Source organism: Callorhinchus milii, unplaced genomic scaffold (genome assembly GCF_018977255.1).
Source record: "Callorhinchus milii isolate IMCB2004 unplaced genomic scaffold, IMCB_Cmil_1.0 Scaffold381, whole genome shotgun sequence".
Classification (NCBI taxonomy): Eukaryota; Metazoa; Chordata; class Chondrichthyes; order Chimaeriformes; family Callorhinchidae; genus Callorhinchus; species Callorhinchus milii.
In genome coordinates, this window is record NW_024705122.1 from 16,633 (window position 1) to 36,887 (window position 20,255).

The 20,255-nt window shown below is 45.8% G+C and overlaps 1 protein-coding gene across 1 annotated transcript in view; it reads left to right on the top strand.

Moving 5' to 3' along the window:
• The window catches only part of LOC121852067 (multiple epidermal growth factor-like domains protein 10), a 55,403-nt gene that overhangs the window by 12,510 nt on the left and 22,638 nt on the right, over positions 1–20,255 (top strand). The window contains 5 exon segments of the mRNA XM_042346181.1: positions 7,888–7,911; positions 7,913–8,060; positions 15,867–15,987; positions 17,159–17,322; positions 18,456–18,558. Coding sequence (XP_042202115.1) covers positions 7,888–7,911; positions 7,913–8,060; positions 15,867–15,987; positions 17,159–17,322; positions 18,456–18,558 — 560 coding nt within the window.

The following is a 20,255-nucleotide window of genomic DNA, read 5'->3' on the forward strand; positions in this document are numbered from 1 at the left end:
CTCACCACTGCATCACACATCCTCACCACTGCATCACATATCCCACCACTGGGTCACACATCCTCCCACTGCATCACACATCATCACCACTGCGTCACACATCCTCACCACTGCACCACATCCTCACCACTGCATCACACATCCTCACCACTGCATCACACATCCTCACCACTGCACCACACATCCTCACCACTGCGTCACACATCCTCACCACTGCATCACACATCCTCACCACTGCACCACACATCCTCACCACTGCACCACACATCCTCACCACTGCGTCACACATCCTCGCCACTGGGTCACACATCCTCACCACTGCATCACACATCCTCACCACTGCATCACACATCCTCACCACTGCGTCACACATCCTCACCACTGCGTCACACATCCTCACCACTGCGTCACACATCCTCACCACTGCACCACACATCCTCACCACTGCACCACACATCCTCACCACTGCGTCACACATCCTCACCACTGCGTCACACATCCTCACCACTGGGTCACACATCCTCACCACTGGTCACACATCCTCACCACTGGGTCACACATCCTCACCACTGCGTCACACATCCTCACCACTGCACCACACATCCTCACCACTGCGTCACACATCCTCACCACTGCACCACACATCCTCACCACTGCATCACACATCCTCACCACTGGTCACACATCCTCACCACTGGTCACACATCCTCACCACTGCATCACACATCCTCACCACTGGGTCACACATCCTCACCACTGGTCACACATCCTCACCACTGCGTCACACATCCTCACCACTGGGTCACACATCCTCACCACTGCGTCACACATCCTCACCACTGCATCACACATCCTCACCACTGCATCACACATCCTCACACTGCACCACACATCCTCACCACTGCACCACACATCCTCACCACTGCGTCACACATCCTCGCCACTGGTCACACATCCTCACCACTGCATCACACATCTCACCACTGCGTCACACATCCTCACCACTGCGTCACACATCCTCACCACTGCACCACACATCCTCACCACTGCACCACACATCCTCACCACTGCGTCACACATCCTCACCACTGCGTCACACATCCTCACCACTGCATCACACATCCTCACCACTGCATCACACATCCTCACCACTGCATCACACATCCTCACCACTGCGTCACACATCCTCACCACTGCGTCACACATCCTCACCACTGCATCACACATCCTCACTACTGCATCACACATCCTCACCACTGCACCACACATCCACACCACTGCATCACACATGCTCACCACTGCATCACACATCCTCACCACTGCATCACACATGCTCACCACTGCATCACACATCCTCACCACTGGGTCACACATCCTCACCACTGGGTCACACATCCTCACCACTGCATCACACATCCTCACCACTGCGTCACACATCCTGACCACTGTATCACAATCCTCACCACTGCATCACACATCCTCACCACTGCATCACATATCCTCACCACTGCACCACACATCCTCACCACTGCATCACACATCCTCACCACTGCATCACACATCCTCACCGCTGTAGCTATGGTCCCTGAGCCAGTGAAAATATACCGTGTTTCCAGTTCACTTTCTTATATTTATAATTGGCTTGAGACTTTGCCGAGGTGCTAGGGAGGGACGAGATGAGCCCAGCGTGCCGTAGCAAGGTGGGTCATCACATAGCAGGACCGAGAGCGTTGGCAGAGGTTTGGGGAGGCATTTAGCCAGCAGTGAATAGATGGTGGCTGATGATAATGAAGATGATGACAATATTTTATTGAACCCAAGTAAATGCATTACAAACTGAATCTTTTTTTTGGGGAAAACCAAATCACATTTGTCTGCATGTCATCAGAGCTACCGACAACGTAATTGTAGTATATGACCTCTCTGATGCACATAGGCTGCTCAAGAAAACATAGTTAATCAGAGATGATATGTGGAATAGAAAATTCATCATTTGAATTTGTTTTTGTGACACTACTGGTTATGTTTCAGTACTACAAATGTATCCAGTGAAAACGGTAAAATAAATTTACAAGATATGCGAGAGCTAACCCTGATGTTAAATGTTTATTAGATTTAAAGTTATTTTGAAAATTGATTGGATGGGTAAAAAGTGCACATGACCAGGATAAATATGTATATGTTCTGTTATATTTGTTAAATACGTGCGTTTTGGCATATAGGATGAAGTTGAATATTTTGAACCAAAACAAGCTACACATAACCAATTTGGGCAAATTGGGAGGATACTGTCAAAATCGGTGCATTCACCACAGTTCATGAAATCAGTTGAGGCTGTTAGAAATTATTACATTTTTGGAAAATGGAAATTTTAATCGAAAAAAATGTGCAGGTTTTTCAATGTTGGGTAAAAACAGGGCAATTTGATCCAAACAGGTCAAGATATTTCTCATATTTATTAATGAAAACCCAATTTACAGATTGCTGCAGGTTTTCAACTTAGTAAATAACTCGGATAAATTAGGATGCATTTCAGAAAAACACATTTTTTGCTAAATATCGTGCGTGAGATTACATAATAGTGTGCTGATATCATAGGCCAAATCTCATACTGATAAAAATTGCCAACGGCTAGTGAATAAATGTTTTTTTTATCTGGCCTCGTATAACTCAGACCACCTTCACAAAACAGATAATGAATCGCAATGCACGGTCACATCGTTAAATTAAGGACATCGGACTGACATACATCACGTGTGTGTATATATCATATAGACTGCAGCCATTCCTTTTGAGGCTTCTCGAATAAAAACCTGGCAGGCAGCTGTAGGCAAAGGTCGACCTACCCTTCACCCTAAGCGGGCACAGAAACTGAACACTGTGTATTGCAATCGCGTATTAACATGTTGCACTTGCCCACTTGAATCCCAGTGAGGATTATTGCCACTGTGTTCCTGGAATATTTATGTGCTCGTTTTTTTTTTGTTTTTTGGGCATTAAAATAGGCAGTATTTCCTTTCCCCTGTATTTTTTGCTGTTTGCGTCTCCCCACAACTTGAAAAATGTATCTACATCTGGTAAAAGCCCAACTCAAGACGGAGCAAAACTTTATACTAATGGAATATGAAACATTTAGCGTTTCTTATAGTTGAAAAAATACAAAGAAACGGGCTATTAAAAAGGATGTTTGACATTGTTAAACCCAAATCGTAGATTTAGTCAAGCCGCCCATAACATAGTTAAATGTTAAATGTGAAATGTTTCTGCATTGTCCCAGTTTTGACGCTGATGTGAGATGATTGATTTACGCTGTGGTGTAATTGTCATAATTCTTAATTAAACGGGCTGCAGCTGTTCGACGCACTAACAGTGCGTTATATTAAATTTTGACTTAAAACTTTCGTGACTGCAGGAATGCATACTCTTGGTTCTTTCGGTAAAGTCACGTGACTTTACCGAAAGAACCAAGAATATAGTGCGTTATATTTCCCAGTTTGCACCCTAATTACACACTCACAACATCCACTACGCTGCCACCTTTGAGCTTTCACTGCTTGCATCTGCACTCTGCTATTCATTTGATTTAAGTGACAAAAGGCCAGGTATATTTTTTTTACATGTCCCCTATCACGAAGGTCAGCATGGCGAGTCTGCGCTCCACATTAGAATGTTGTAATTAATCTCACCCGAGATTTAGGTGGAATTGACAAGCTGTTGTTGCTGTAGTGGAAAACTAGTACCGTGCTCGGAGTCGCTCCCAGCAAAGACAAACGACTCCCCAAGCAGGATTTCTCCTTTTCCGAGACAAGGTGACGGGTCATGGGGCATCAGCAGTCCTTTTTCATTTGGCCTTAGCCCTACAGCTGTGTTGGAGGTCACAGGCTGCTTATGTGTGCTAATCAGATGATATACTGCAGCGTCTCGAAGAAGAAACTATTTATGTGTTGAATGGTGTCACTGCACGGAGCCTGCTGCAAGGTGGTTCATTATCTGTCTCCCCCATCAGAATTTTCCCTTTAACCACCTTTGCTGTTTTTGCAATGAAATAGTTGTTCGTTTTTCACAGTGTAATAATTTAGTGTGGCTCCGAATACACAGAGATGGCAATTGTGTTGTAATGTAACTGGGCATGGAATGGAATATGAGCAAAGATCAACCAATATTAAGCATTGCTCGTCCAAAGGGAGATGGCAAATTAAGTATCCCTAATGTTGATTTATTAAATCGTGGCAGTAAGCTATAATATTTTCTGTGACTGCTCATTACTTGTGGCTTCTATTGTCTGTACAGTATTTCTAATGCAGACTATAGAGCAAACACAAAGGGGAAACAACCAACATCTATAAGAGTCTGAGATGTACATAGAAGTATTATTATAACGTTATATGCTGCCACTATCAAGCCACGAGCAGAGGCACTAATCATATAAATTGGCAGGCTTCAGTACAGCCTTGAAATGCATTGGCATAACAAGTGCTAGCGTTGGGTTAATCGTACAAAGACCGGCAGTCCACGGACGTCCAACACGAAGCCGCCTCCACAGAAATGTGCTCATGAGGGACACACGTAAATTTGTGGTGCGCCCTCCTGCCCTCCGAAATACAAACCCAAACACAGTCGTACATTTCCATAATGCTGCATCCATCTGCGTAATGCACAAGTGTTTATTCTCAAAGCAATGTACCGGCTAACACTGGCAGCTCATTCCACATTCCTTGCCAAACAAATGCCAAACAAATAACAGCAGAAAAAAGCATAGAATTCAATCTCTCCTGAGCAGCATTATAAAACAGCACTATTGGGTTTTGTTGGTGTTTCCCTGGTGGCATTATTTACTCAGAAAGGCCGCAGTGGAATCGGCCTGTTAATGAAATGGAATACTCTGGGGAGGCTCCAAGAGAGCTTAGGCCACAAAGCTATATGTAATAGCCAGGGATTGGCGACCTGGCCACAAAGAAAGCCCTCGCGAGTCACAGAAATGTGAATTGCCGCTATCACACAATGGCATTGTTAACCACAAGGCTTAAAAAGGAACTTGACTCTAATTAGAAAAGTCATGCAGCGAGGATTATCTGTGTAATGGGTATCATGATTTAAAAAAAAACTCACGCACGTAATAGTTTGCTTACATGTGCTTCAACTTATATATTTTTTTTATTAATCTCCCTTCGGTTTCCTTCACCTTAAATATAACAGCTAAAAGTGTTCATAAACAATATTGTGTTTTACATACAGGGCAACAGTAGTTGAAATTATGAAGACAAATGTCATTTCACTCCACCGATAAATACACAATCCCAGACTGCGTGGCACTTTGTGAACACATGCACACACAGAGCTGTGAAGGCGAGTTACGCGTGCAGCTGTGCCTGCCAATGCCTGCTCGCCTGAGCCCTCCCGTGAAGCCACCTCGAGCCAAGCCGACGCTTGTTTACAGCGGCGCCGGGCGCCCCCCGCTAACGACGCGTTTCCATCGCACAAGTTCCCCTTTATGCGCTGCGCGTGCGTGGCCCCAGCATTGACAGGAGGCGACGATTGGGCAAAGCAGCCGCTTGCAGCTGTCTTTGGCGGCTCATGTCCAGGGCACCGTGCCCATCGCCCCTGTGGGGGAGGGTTGGTGTCGAGGGAGAGAGAGGGGGGGGTAGCTGAAATTGGTGGAAAACAACCCCCCGTTGTTTTCAACCGTTGTTTTCCACCCATGAATTTGCCCATCGTCTCTGACCATCACTTGCTGGGTATTCCGTTACTTTTTTTTCAGGAAGGCGTCCGAGTTGGCAGTGCGTTGTGGTTTCATGTCTTCGCTGCAACTTCAGCGTTATTTCAAGGGCGATAAACAAAGCTCACCGCTCTCTGGGGTGTCCGAGTCGTGCCGCGTGTCGTTGGGCGCGATATCCAATGGGTTGGCTCTGCGTGTTGAGAGAGCGTTTTTGGCCAACTGCGTCCAATTGGATCAAAACGTCGGGCATCATTCAGAAACAAAATATGCCACAATCCGAAAGCACATAATAGAGCTCCACAGAGCACAACTGCGAAAACCTGCACGCTAGTAAAATAAATCACCACATTCATCAAAAGCATTACGACGGCCCTGAATCAAAGAAAGCAGCGGACAGATTGACTGGCATGTAGATGGAGGTCGCATTTAACATTACAAGTCGCTGCAAGTGAGTCATTCTTGTCTGTGCTCTCTCCTCTGAAGAAGGGTCAATGCCCAAGATGTCAGCGCAGTGTTTATTTTTTGCGATGAGATGCAGTGCTGTTGATGAAGGTGGTGAATTATTTAAATTGTGGTTGTACACGACTGCCAACACAGTCTCAACTTTAAGTTTAATTTAGATTCATAGAAGATTGGTTATTTTGCATGAATCTTTTGGAATTTCTATCCCTTGTTATTTTTTGCGAAACAGGCCAGAGATGTTTGACATCTTTGAGCAGATTTTTTGCATTCAGTGTGAAAGTGGAAACGCGCAACTGAAGTGAATGTATTTGTTACACATACGTCTTCCACTAATTAACACGCAGATGTGATTTTTTTTTCTGGTCATGGATAGTTCTTTGTTGAATGCACTATTTATTTCTCTGGTAGAATGGTTCGATAGCAAACAAGATTTTTGCTCTTAGCAATGCGGGGCCAACATTTCCCCCTCCCCAATTTTAAATCCATTATTTTGTCCCATGGCTGCGGCGTGCAAAATTCTACAAAGGAAGCACTCCTCGAGAACAGCAATACTTTCTGCCCACGCGCTGCTGTTTTATATTACATCTACTAGCCTCCAACGCAATGGACAATGTCTCAATTGCAGCGGAGTAAAAGTCAAGGTGAATCCCTCACAGCTTTATGCTCACACCGCTGCTTGCGGATGGGCGACTAGAGAAACCCCTCTGTCGTGTATTTGGCCTTCTCTTCACACGCTGGCCAGACGTCTTGGAAGAGGTGCGAGAACCCACACTTCATCCCAACCTGCAGATTGACCGTTTGTGGTGGTTGTACCCTTTCATATTGCTCGGTGGACAGAGGCAGTGGCGGGGGAGGATTTGGGAGACCTGCACCGTTGTTTCAATCGCCGCGCCGGTTCGATCTGCCGGCGACCTCTGGATTGCGAGTCCAGTGTCCTAGGGATCGCACCAAGGCAACATCAGTGCAGAGTAGATACATGATTTAACCTGTTTTCGTAGCTCATTTGAAGACAGTCTTTAAAATATTGCAAAACAGGTCAGAAAAATACAAATAAAGTCAAGTGTATGTTTTGTGTATGTTCGGTATTGTTTAGCAATTCAACCAGCATCACGGAGTGTCAAGAATCTTTCTCACGAGATTCCTGCATTGTTACGTTCGGCCAAATGCATTGATCAGTTTTCATGCCATGCAGGGGAGGGAAAGACATCCAGAGCACCCAGAGAAGACACCTACACACACACCGGGTTGTGACGCTCAAGGTCCACACAGTTAGTGTGAAGATCCATTGAAGTGCCACCACCTCGCTTCTTCACAGCCCAAGCCCTATAACAACGATTCATTCACCGACCAGGCTAAAGGTAGCTTTGCTTTTTAAGTTTTACAAAAAAAGGACTCAGTCAGGGTCATACCTTTGTGAAATTCATGATCATGTGGTCTGTTGTGTGCCCTCTTTGTAAGAGTGCACGGCTGTGCATTGTCACCAAAGACCACACACTATCACGAGGCCATCCTTTTCTCTTGTGCTTCCCGCCACAAACATTGTCAAATAATAACATAACTGACGCTGAATGTTTTATGTTGTTTCTCTCACTCTCTGTCTGCACTTGCCGTGACCTCTCCACGACCCTGAACCCTCCACCGACTTACACTCCGCACGCACTGACGCAACGTGCCCTCGACTCGCCGCCTCCCGATTCGTGCGCACGAAGCTGCCACCCATGTCAGGGGAGTGCACATGCAGCTGGGCTGGGCCGGCCTCTACTGCAACGAGACCTGCTCGCCTGGCTTCTACGGGGAAGCCTGCGCCCAGGTGTGCTCCTGCCAGAATGGGGCCGACTGCCAGCACGTGACAGGCCGCTGCATGTGTGCGCCCGGATACAAGGTAGACGAGCATCCATGCCTCATAGCCGTGATGTAACCTCCACCATGCCCCATACTCGTACCGTCACCTCCACCATGCCCATACTCGTACTGTCACCTCCACCATGCCCCATACTCGTGATGTAACCTCCACCATGCCCCATACTCGTACTGTCACCTCCACCATGCGCCATAGCCATGCTGTCACCTCCACCATGCCCCATACTCGTACCGTCACCTCCACCATGCCCCACACTCGTACTGTCACCTCCACCATGCGCCATAGCCATGCTGTCACTCCAATATGCTCCCTGCTCCCACCTCGTGCCAATTATGTGGCCCCAAAGAGTTGAGCTGTGTTTTGCCTTGAGGTTGTTTAAAGCCCTGACCTTGATTTTTGTTGTCAGCCTGTAACTTCCCACTGCTGGGCAAAGTCCGTCTCATTTTCTGTCACGGCTTCCTTTCCTTAGCGCCTCGGCTCAGATTTGTTGTCATATGGAACAGCTTCAGCTCCCTCGCCTGCTTCCTCTATATGCACACCACATTCACTGTGTACCAGGTCACTGGGTGAGTCAGCTGACAATGTGATTCGCTGTCAACGCAGCCAGCATTGCCTTACGGGTGGCACTCCAATACCTGTTTCTGCAACCTGCCCGTCTCAGTCCCGTGACGTGTTTCTAGTTTGCCATCTGTCCTGGTTTTCTCAGGCTTATCCTCTTTTGAGGTAACTATCGTAGGAAATCGGTAAGTATGTCTGGGACATTAAACGTCAACGTTTTGTCGTAATACTAATACAATACCATGTTTAGTGGTTGTCTCCCTGTCACAGGTTGATTCACAAACCGTACCTCTCCATAACAAAGGCTCACCCTCTTAAGCCTCACCTTACCATATTAATAAAAGTTGCGGCCCTTGCCCCACCACCTTCTCCAACCATTATATAAACGGAGTGGTAGCTCCTGCAATCTCTCATTTACTTGATACAGCTGTCGTGGCTGTGACGGTCCCACCTGAAGACGGAATCTTATGTTGCCTCCGAAACGTCGTGATTTTTATTTTATTTAACTTTTTAATGTTTTACCTACGTGACTTTACCGAAAAAAACCTAAGAATACAATACACCGCTCAAGAGAAATGATTTGCATGTGGTTCCCCCCTCTCACTGGTATGTGTGATATTCTTCTACTCTATCACACATTTCACAACCTGCCCATGTGTATTTACCACGCCGGGACATTGAATCGGCGACCTCTGGATTATGTTTAGTTTGCTGTCTTTCCCCTGCATCTCCGATTAGCCACGGTTGGTTACGTACAGTGCGAAAAAAAAGGTTCAACATACATCATACCATGTATCCCGTTTCTCTTTTTTACATTTCTTACAAAATTAAATCACAACTTGAAAACTCAATAAACAGCAATGCCATGCTTCTCATGTTCACAAACACAATCCATTCAGATGTTGTACATGTACAATTTGCGTGATAAAAAAAACACACTACAATTAAAATTCTCTGCTAGTGCAAACCCAGAATGCTAATCTACTTTGGTTAAAGCATATGTAATACATAATGCATTTAAGCAGGGTGTTAATGCGGCATTAATTAACTTTCCATTGCATAAATTTTTACCACCGGCACTCCATGAATAAAACAGCAACTGGATCGCTGCGAAAGTGCAATGTCTGTTACTGTGTCACTGATCTGGAACTAAGAATAAGGATTTGGCAGCTTTGATTATGTTCAATTAAACGTACTCCAAAGATTTCCACAGCATTACTTATTAAAATGCATACTCTACGTGCACATAACCCATTCAGTTCATTGCTCGATAGTGCATTCGTGTATGGCAGTGTCTCGCAACCTTTTTGATCTGGTTGACCCCCAAACAAGACCGCTGGACTTCCCCCCCCACTTCCCCCCCCCCCTCCAGAGTTATGTGAAACACTTGGGAAGAGATGAAGGCCACCCGTTCAATGTTGCTGTACTGGCGGAGAGCTCTACTTGACAAACACAACTAGAGAGTATGCATCTAGGCTTTGAATGTTGTTGCCTGCAGACGGTTTCCAGGAATTGAATGAAAGGATAGGGTAACAAAAAAAATAAACTTCGTAGTTAAGTATAGAACATTACAATACAATGTTGTTGATAAAAAAAAACGTGAAAAGACCGATGTGGAGGATGGGACACATGCATAGAATAGTGGAGGGCAGGATTCTGAATTCGACATTGGAGCGCATTCAAAGGTTGGCAAGCAAGGGGAGACTAGAGCCACATGATGGGATGCTGTAAGAGAGGACCCTGATGGTCAGGTATCAACTTTACAACAACTCCAGCACCTAGTGAAATGATAGAGGCCCTAGCGAGTTGCGGTGACATTCTAGGCATTGGCCATGATGACCTCTTGAACTTGCCCTTAAATCGACCTGAAATCACCGATGTATTGCAATGCGCATACTCAATTTATAAAACTTTGCAGGGGCCTTTTCATAATATTTTAATTTGCTCTTTTGTAACGTGTTCAAGTAGCTGACCCATAATTATTTGCGTAACGTTTTCCAGTCCGCACACTCACGTGATTAGGTTTCCACTGCGTGGACAACTGGAAGACTTTGAATGCTTAATTATTGCCATGTTTTGCTTCATCCTTCTCATTACACGTTGTGTTTGCATGATGGTAAAATGTAGGGGCGAGGAAACTTGGCCATGTGCAACTGCACTTCAATCCAAGCTGTCGCACGGTTATTTTGATTCTGAAGTTGAACCGCAAACAAACAGCGCTGGTATTTAACCTTGGCAGCTAAATGCAAAATAAAATCCATTAAGCCTTGTGTGTATATGCTCCACGCCTGTTTTCTTTCTTCCACCTCCTCCCACCCACCCTCCCCACACTGATTTATTCACCTTGTATAGTCGGGGGGGGGGGTATTTTTTTATATATAAGCTTTGAAATGCACCTCGCTTGTGAAGCCCTAATAAGTATGCTGCATCTGTGCGTCAGCATTAGCAAGCCACACTTTTGGCAGCAGAGACGGGCGACTCGGGGTGTGAATGTGCGAGACGGAGGGGGGGTGTAAGGGGGTGGGGGGCCCACAAGCATAAGCTAAGCCAAGCTTGTCTCATTTGGCTAAGTTCGGGCATATTCCTCTTTCTGCTTGCAGCAAAAAAAGGAATTTGGTTCATATCTGTCAACCGCCTTAAAAGCCCCCAACCCCATTAAAATCCGCAGGCTTCCAAGGCATCCTCGCTGGGCTGTTGTGAACTAATGGGCGCTAAGGAGTTGACGTTATTCACTTTAAACTTTGTATACACAACGCTGCTTGTTATCGAATCAATATGCTTACATAAGATTCTCCCTACGCTTGCACCAAGTTGTGGGAATGTTGATTGTTTTAAAAGTGGCAAAGGAAAAAAAAGCCATCAAACGTATCCATCAAACTGAGAACTGAGTTTAGCTCTCGATTTCTTCCGAGAATAGAGCGTGTAAACTAGACATCGACCAAAACCTCACCGTCACTTCGTGTCGAAAATTGAATTCTGTAAGAAGAAGAAGAATCTTCTTATCATCACCATCATCATCATTCTTATTCTCACCGGTACTTCTATCACGATCATCATCACCACCTCGGATGAGCACGGTTGGCGACGTACGGCGCGCAAAAAAAAATTCAACATACATCGTGATCTTCTTAATATTTAAAATACACCTAACTGTTCGGTCCCAAAGGTATTGCGTCGCGCGTGTCACCTCTCTACGCGTGACGCCGAGCGGGGAGCAGAGGGCTCTTGTGTGCATGCGTGAATCATCTCGAGGCATGAGGATGCAGGCCACAGCAACGCTCTCGTGCCCCTAATCAGCGCGGGCAGCCGTCTGCGCCCGCAACCACCGCGCAGCTGTGAGAGATCGTCTACCCTCCGATATTGACACGTTGTGGCGCCCGGCGCAGGCTGGCGCACGCAAATGACATTCCGTGACGTTTCAGTCATTATCGCGGCTAACCTACATCTGTTGGGCCCTGTCACCCCCGGGGCTCTCGTTAATTAGTCATCGACGCGATTAGCGCCAGTCATGTCACGTTGTCGTTGCTGGGTTCCTAGGCAGGGATTTGTGGCTTGCTTGACATTGCGCGCACACCGCCAAGGACGTTTTGTGGCCGGTGAAATTGCGTGTGTGGTGTTACATTTACAGTCTTGCACTCACAATCTTGCTCTTGAGATGTTAATTGCAACGTACAGCGCACCTGCTTTGCATGGCGAAACGGGTTGCCCGTGATTTTTTTGTTACCTCCGATACAGTGAAACTTTCTCTCTGCATCTGGCAACGTAATTCCACGTTGTCACGGTTCGCTTTTTTATGCGTTTGTAAACGTTGATGTACAAATTGTGGCCTGTGTTCACATACGACCCCACGCTTTGCTTAATGGTATATCGGTCAGTCTAAATGCAAAGTATGCTGTGAGCGTAGTGGAGGGAAGCAATGAACGCTCATAGCACAACAACAGCAGCAGTACAGCTTTACAATGCAGTTTTAAATTAAATAAAACAATCACGAGTAATAATGGAACTGCAGCGGTATGATCAGTGGAAATGCTGTTATTTATACCGTGTGGTAATAAAGTTGCCACTGGTTATGGTTTGGGGGGGAATTTTTTTCAGCAGCCACTACAGCAGACAATGGTGGGTGGGGGGGGGCGACCAGACATTGGAGAGGGGCAGGAGGAGGTGGGGGCGTTTTCCGCTGTTGGCATCAGCAACGAGTGATGGTTAACTGAAGTGACAGCCTTAACCGTGGCAATCTGCCCCGCGTTCGATAGAGTGCCCGGCGCGTCCTCGCCGGCCAGTGATTGAAACGTTACGGTCCGGGCACGCTGCTGTGATCTCCCTGATGGGCACAATGTTATCGCCGGACAAATGTAACGCTGCGACGGGAATTACAGAAGGACGTTCAAGTGTGTGTTAATAACAGACAGAGAGCGTGATTTTATTTTTTTAACAAACGGACGTACATTTTGTGTGTAGAGTATTTACATGTATCCGTGCGAAAATACAACTTTGATTTATTTGTTTGCTTATTCGTTACCGGTGACCTGGGCTGCCAAACGTCTTACACGGTGTGTTTTGGCAAAAGAGCTCGGGGTCATTTTGATGTATTGAGTTCTGCATGCAAACTAGAGTTCATTAACGTATGAACCCAAGCCCATGAATTGTAGCCCAGTAGCATGCAAAGCTTAACATATGTTACGCAGATCATCGTGGTCGTGTTGTACAGCTGTGAGAAACTGAATCAAAACGTTTTATGAAGAAGCTCCCAACACACGGAGTGAAACGTTGAGCGTCGTGACGGACGGACAACGTGGGATACAACCCGAAAACACATCGCGGTGCATTGCTTAACTTTATTTTAGTCCTCGCCAAATCCACAACCTGCTGACATGCTGCTTGTTTAAAATACCAAACAATGGCAGGTTCAGAGAATGTTGACAGGAATCAATGAAATTGAGGGTTGGCCACACGTTTCGAACTACACATGCTCACACATTATTTCAGATGTAGGGCACTGCTGGCGGTACATGATTAGTTTCGTCACTTGACGAAACCATTTTTTTTAAAGGTTAAGCTGTCTAATTTTCATTAACCTAACCGATGAGTCAACTTGCGTTAAATTCGTAATGCATTTAAGTTTACGTGATTCTTTTTATAATTCTGGTCATAGTTTAAGTGGAACTTGGATAACTGACGAGGACTGTTGATTTCAGTAGCTTACAAGTATCAGCATGAAAAGCCAAAGGGGTCGGTGTGTCAGACATTTGGTGTCCATTTACAGAAAAACGTGAACCTAATTACAATCATCCCATTATTTCAGCCACTCAGCTGCCGGATGCCACCACAGAGTACTAATGAACTTCTGTTGGCGACCGTAAGTTCAGAGTCTTTTTCTCGAGGTGACTTTGAGACAGGCCGGGTTTTTTTTCATGTAGTGCATGCATCGGCAACGACCTTCCAAAGTTCTCACCTAAAAAAAAAACTTTTGCAAAGGTCCCTGTTCAATGTAATCTGTTACATATTGCGGACTCGTGGCCCACATAAGGTTTGAATTGCATCCATTTATTTATTTATTTATTCCCACCTGTCTCAGACTTGTTAAAATAAATGTTCTTTGGTTGGGTATTTTTTTGTGTATATATGAATGTAATGTTTCTCGACAGTATTTGGAATTAAACAATCCCACCAGCAAGTGTTGGCTCCGAAAAAATTCTCAGAAGGAGAAGGGCAAACGGTTGACTACGTAGCACTGTTGTCTACGTACGGTGCGAAAGAAGTTCAACATACACCACTCCTACATACAAACGCAAGTCGGGCTTCCACCTCTCTCGATTTCACACATTTCGCTATCCCAAGCAGTGGTGGGGGTTGAAAAAGAAACCGCAACGTATTATTGGGAATTTTTGCTGTCAGCTGCGGCTGTCCCCGTAACAGCCATCCCCAAGTGCATAATGCCCCGTAGCGTTGGAGATAATGACTGCGCCACGGAAGCGTCGCCGCGGTTTTAAGTACGTCAAACCTGCTAAGGTGGCTCTCCTGCACGTCTGCGGCTCGCCGACACTCATTATGCCGCGGAAAATCCCTCGAGTGTCACTTTTATTAGCTAGTGGCAATTATGCAGGTGCTGCAATATCAGTTAATTGCTCTGGGCAAGCCGGCAAAGGCTCTGCCCAGTAAAGCATTGTGTGGCGAGCGTGCGACAAATTGCAGAGACAGTAATAAGAGTTTTTTGAGCGACGTGTTTATGCCTGCAAAATAATTTGCAGTGATAATTTGCTTGAAACTTAGAAGGTAACTTCATGTGCCTCTACTGAGGGGCTCTGGGCAATTATTTACCGCGATTGATTTTGTGGTTAAAATTATTACAGTACAATAATTAATTTCATACCTATATAAAACTGCTTTTTATGAAGTATACAATGTCATAAATTTGATATTGAAAATGCATTACTTATATGAATGGTTTTCCGATTGGCTTGGTTTGTTGTGCCGAAATTAGAGCAGAAAAATAAATGTTTGCATCTTTATTATCTGTATTATTATCGTTTTCATCGTCATTGGCATCAACGTCATCACAACAAGCGAAATGAAGAAATTCTTATTTCATGCACTAAGCACGAGTATGCTCGAAATTAATGTTGAGAAAAGTAGTTGCGAGTGAACACGTGAGACGATGTTCGCGATGTGTCCTGCTCAAGCTGGTGTGGCAGCTACTTGATGGGACGTGTCTGCGAGGATGACTACCGTTGAGATGGAGCTGTCAGATAGGTTCAAGTGCTGGAGTGATGCGGATTTCAGCATTGCAGAACCGTGAGGGATGGTGATGGCAGGGGGAGGCCTTCATCCAGCGGTGAATACAAAATAGCTGCTGGTAATACATCATCACCATCATCAAAGGAAAAATGCAGTACATTAATATATGCCTGCAACTACTTTGAGAAAGAGATTAAGAGGAACACGTGAATTTGGGAACATTCGCAGGTTAATGGCATAATTCAAACGGTTAAGAAAAGTAAGTGTGCTTGGGTAGGTCATGTTTCTGCAAGGGATGATGGACCATGGTTAAGAATAATGACAAAGTGTAAGCCAAGGAATGAAATACGCTTGAGAAGACGTCCGCTGAGAAGGTGGCGGTGATGAAATCGGCTCGTTTGCTGGCGGTTTGTCGATTATTGCATTGCAGAATCATGAGAGATAACAGGAGCGTAGGGAGACCTTCATTCGGATTGACCAAGATTGATGATGATGAGTGATGAATATATTCCCTTATGTTTGTTTGTGTACCAGGGTGCGGATTGCTCCCAGCCTTGTGACTCCGGGTCCTATGGAGCAAATTGCTCATCCTCCTGCACCTGCAGGAACAAAGGTGTCTGCTCACCCATGGATGGGTCGTGCATCTGCGGCAGTGGTGAGTGAACATGACGGACATCGCTTAAGCTACCTTCTATCACGGAAATTGTAATGAAGAAATTCTGAAACTGTGAAAGTGACCAATGGCTGTTTCGTGAGCGAAATCGAAATAAAACTAAATGCCCTTTGTTCATCTCGGGAAACGTCAGAGTTCTAAGGCTCGTTTCCAGGAGAGTCATACTTTTGCATGTTTGTCAAATTCAAACGTTAAGTGGGATACGGAAAGAAATTGGGATTAAGCAGAAAAACCCCCACCCAAACGAGGAGATAACAATCAAAACTCTGTACAAATAGATTCAAGAATATGGTCATTGCTCTACTACTGCCATCACTTGACCACCTAACAGCCCAGGCACACACCTCCAGATATCCCCAGACAATTTCTCAAGTACCAAGAAGGCCCCAACTTAAGTTTCTTCCATTATTTACAGAGATTTGTTGCACGATCTAATGTGCGTGGTAATTAGCAATTTTAATACGTACAGTCAAATGTTAAATGCCACCATACAAATTTCAGCCATATACTTGCTTATTCACGCCATTGCTGGTGAAGGGACTCAACAAGCAAGGAATCTGGAGAGCCCATTCAGATGGTAATTGTGGCCTATTCTCTCCTGCTGACCAGGCATCTTGGTCAAGACAGGGGTTACCCACGCTTTATACATCCTGCGTGACCAGCCGATCGACTTACTTGGATGACTCATTTATGCTGCTAGATTGGACAAGCAGCAAGGGGAACTGAGAAACTTGGCCCATTGTTTTCAGCTGCCGTGCTGGGAGGTGAAACTGAACCAGCTACCTCTGGACTGGGATATAAGTCCAGAGGTGGCCCTCGTTTGGAATATACTTACGGAAAAAAACCGAAATAAATCGATTTAAACTTTTTATTTATTAGATAAGAAGCGACCTGGCCACAAATGATAGCTCAACGAAGTGGATTATCATCACTTGGAAATGTATATCAACCAAATACTCTAAACGCGTGTCGATTCTAAATGTGGAGGGGAACACCGGAGAACCTGTAGAAGGATCCACGCGACCACGGGGGAGAGAGACACACCACAAACTCCAAACATACAGCAGGCGTTAGGGTCGGATCAAACCACGACCTCCTGCATGCCAGGCGAGCTCGTTAACATTTCGGCACCGTGACGATGCTGCGCATGCAGGGTGGCAGGGCGTGGACTGCTCCATCCCGTGCTCCAGCGGGACCTGGGGCCTTGCCTGCAACGCGTCGTGCTCCTGTGCCAACGGCGCGTCGTGCAGCCCGCTCACCGGGGAGTGCACCTGCGGTGCGGGCTGGCGTGGCGAACACTGCGACGTGCCGTGCCCTGTGAGCGTGCTTGCCCTCTCCCCGCCGCACCGCGCACGCACATGAGTTCGGCGTCTTGAAGATGAGATGAATGCAACAATGCCCACGTTTTTTTATGCGTTCCAACTCAGGCTGAAAGGGTTAATATATTCGCTTTCCGTCCATCTGTTCGTCCGTATGTCTTGTCTGTCCATCGGTCTGTCCGTGGGATTATGATGCCTCTCGTAATTATGGTCAAGTATCAACTACAACTTTCCTATAATGTTGTGTTGCTATGAAGGACTTACCCGAGAGAAAACCGGTAAAAAATGTAAATAAAAGCTCTGGCCAAAACTTGGAGACAAAGCATGCATAAAGGACGATTGGCGAATTTGCGAATTTCCCTGACCACTCCTCATGCCGATAACTACGAAACTAAAATATTTTCTACGACAGACAGAAAGCAGTACATATTTTATACATGTGCATGCTTTATTATCTTGCTTGTTTATCTTCACTCGTGCTTTTTTCATTGGAACCATTGATGATATTTTGATATGCTGGTGGTTTTAATATGATAGCTGTGGGAATCTGCTGAGAACTGGTGTGCATTATTATTGCAGACGGTTGTCATGTGGTCCATTTTAATGGGTTATTGTTAAAATTTTACCAATAGCATGAAATAATTTACTTATAATCCTGTACATATATGTAGCATTCAGGCATCAAATTGTTATTGTGACCCATCAAACTTAATTACAAGAATCACACATGCCATTCAAGAACTGTACATTTTTAAGTGCATCAGGGTTAAACGTACGTAGATGTAGGCCATCATTTAACATTCTAAATTCCCGAAAGTACATTCCTAATACATGAAATGGCATTTTCAACACAGCTTGTAGTGATATTTTATGCAGAACGCCAGCGTTTCGTGTTCTCTTTGACCGCCTGTAGCCGACCAGTGCTGCGATGGTGAACACCGAGGGGAAAAGGTGCAGTTGCGGCTCCCGGAAATCGCTCGCTCACGCTCACTGCTGGTGGAAGGGAGCTCGGGAGAGAGCCTCTCTGGGAGGGGTATTCCGTGCGTACTCATCTGCGCTGGCGCACCCTCCTTGCGCGGGCCACACTGAAGGAAATTATTTTTTTTGCTCGATTTTTTCTTCCTTCTCGAGGACGGGACGTTCGGACTCGGCTGTCAGGAGCGCTGTGACTGCAGCCACGCAGATGGCTGCGACGCGGAGAGCGGCACCTGCCGCTGCCTGGCCGGCTGGACAGGTGCGTGGCCCGGCAGACATCGGCACAGACCAAACGCCCCTCCCTGGTTCCCCCGCGGGTATCGTGTGGCTCAGCTGTTCTTATTGTATTCGTTCGATTTGTAAGACGACTCCCCTCCACGAAAGTAAGACGCACCCGGAAAGTAAGACGCACAGAAAAACTTGTTTCCGGGGTCCGAACAATTATATATGTCTGGTCACACATGGAACAAAAAACGAAGGCAAAGATCCCCCATATAGCCTTAAACGTTTGGGGCAAGTGCTGTTAGCAAACACCTATGAAAGCTGGCATGCCACACGAGGCGGCGGGTGGCCAGCACCACGCGCACCTTTGTCTATCCAGTGGAGATGTTTACACACTTCAGCAGTTACTAATTTGAGGCTGAGTCAACGTGGGGGAGGCCTAGGACCAGTTAAGATATCCGTCAGTGGTGTTGGCCGTGAGTGGGAATGGAACTCAATTGCCAGATTCATCGCGATGTGCACACACCCACCCACATCCACCCGTGCACACCAGGTAATAAGATGCACCTCCGAATTTTTTTTTTTAAATACCATAAAGTGGGGAAAAAGTGTCCTTATATTTTGGGGAATCCCTAAATCTTTTGCAGTGCTGTGATGTATTGAAATATTGCATCGATGTGCTTCGTTGAACGGATTAATCGGTTACAATTTAATAAATTTTAATCGTAATTGCTGAGTACGGGGACCAAAGGCCCACAATGTCAGGTGGCCAGCAACAAACTACACTTTTGAAGGTGTAATAGCTGTAAAGTTAATAGATATTTTTATTTGGACAATGTTATAGATACTTGGGAAAGGAGACGATGGGATGGAATTCCAAAGCTGAGTAGTGCGATAAAAGAATATTATAGAGCTGTGTTGTGACCTGCAGTGTGGTGGTTGAGTAGGTGAGTGAGTGGGGGGAATGAGTGAGTTGGTGGGTTAATGATTGAATTGGTGTGAGAGTGAGTGGGGGGAATGAGTGAGTTGGTGAGTTATTGATGGAATTGGTGTGAGAGTGAGTGGGGAGAATGAGTGAGTTGGTGAGTTAATGATGGAATTTGTGTGAGAGTGAGTGGGGGAATGAGTGAGTTGGTGAGTTAATGATTGAATTGGTGTGTGAGTGAGTGGGGGAATGAGTGAGTTGGTGAGTTAATGATGGAATTTGTGTGAGAGTGAGTGGGGGGAATGAGTGAGTTGGTGAGTTAATGATGGAATTGGTGTGAGAGGGGGGAATGAGTGAGTTGGTGAGTTAATGATTGAATGGTGTGAGAGTGAGTGGGGGGAATGAGTAAGTTGGTGAGTTAATGATTGAATTGGTGTGAGAGTGAGTGGGGGGAATGAGTGAGTTGGTGAGTTAATGATGGAATTGGTGTGAGAGTGAGTGGGGGGAATGAGTGAGTTGGTGAGTTAATGATGGAATTGGTGTGAGAGTGAGTGGGGGAATGAGTGAGTTGGTGAGTTAATGATGGAATTGGTGTGAGAGTGAGTGGGGGGAATGAGTGAGTTGGTGAGTTAATGATGGAATTGGTGTGAGAGTGAGTGGGGGGAATGAGTGAGTTGGTGAGTTAATGATGGAATTGGTGTGTGAGGGTGAGTGGGGGGAATGAGTGAGTTGGTGAGTTAATGATGGAATTGGTGTGAGAGTGAGTGGGGGAATGAGTGAGTTGGTGAGTTAATGATGGGATTGTGTGA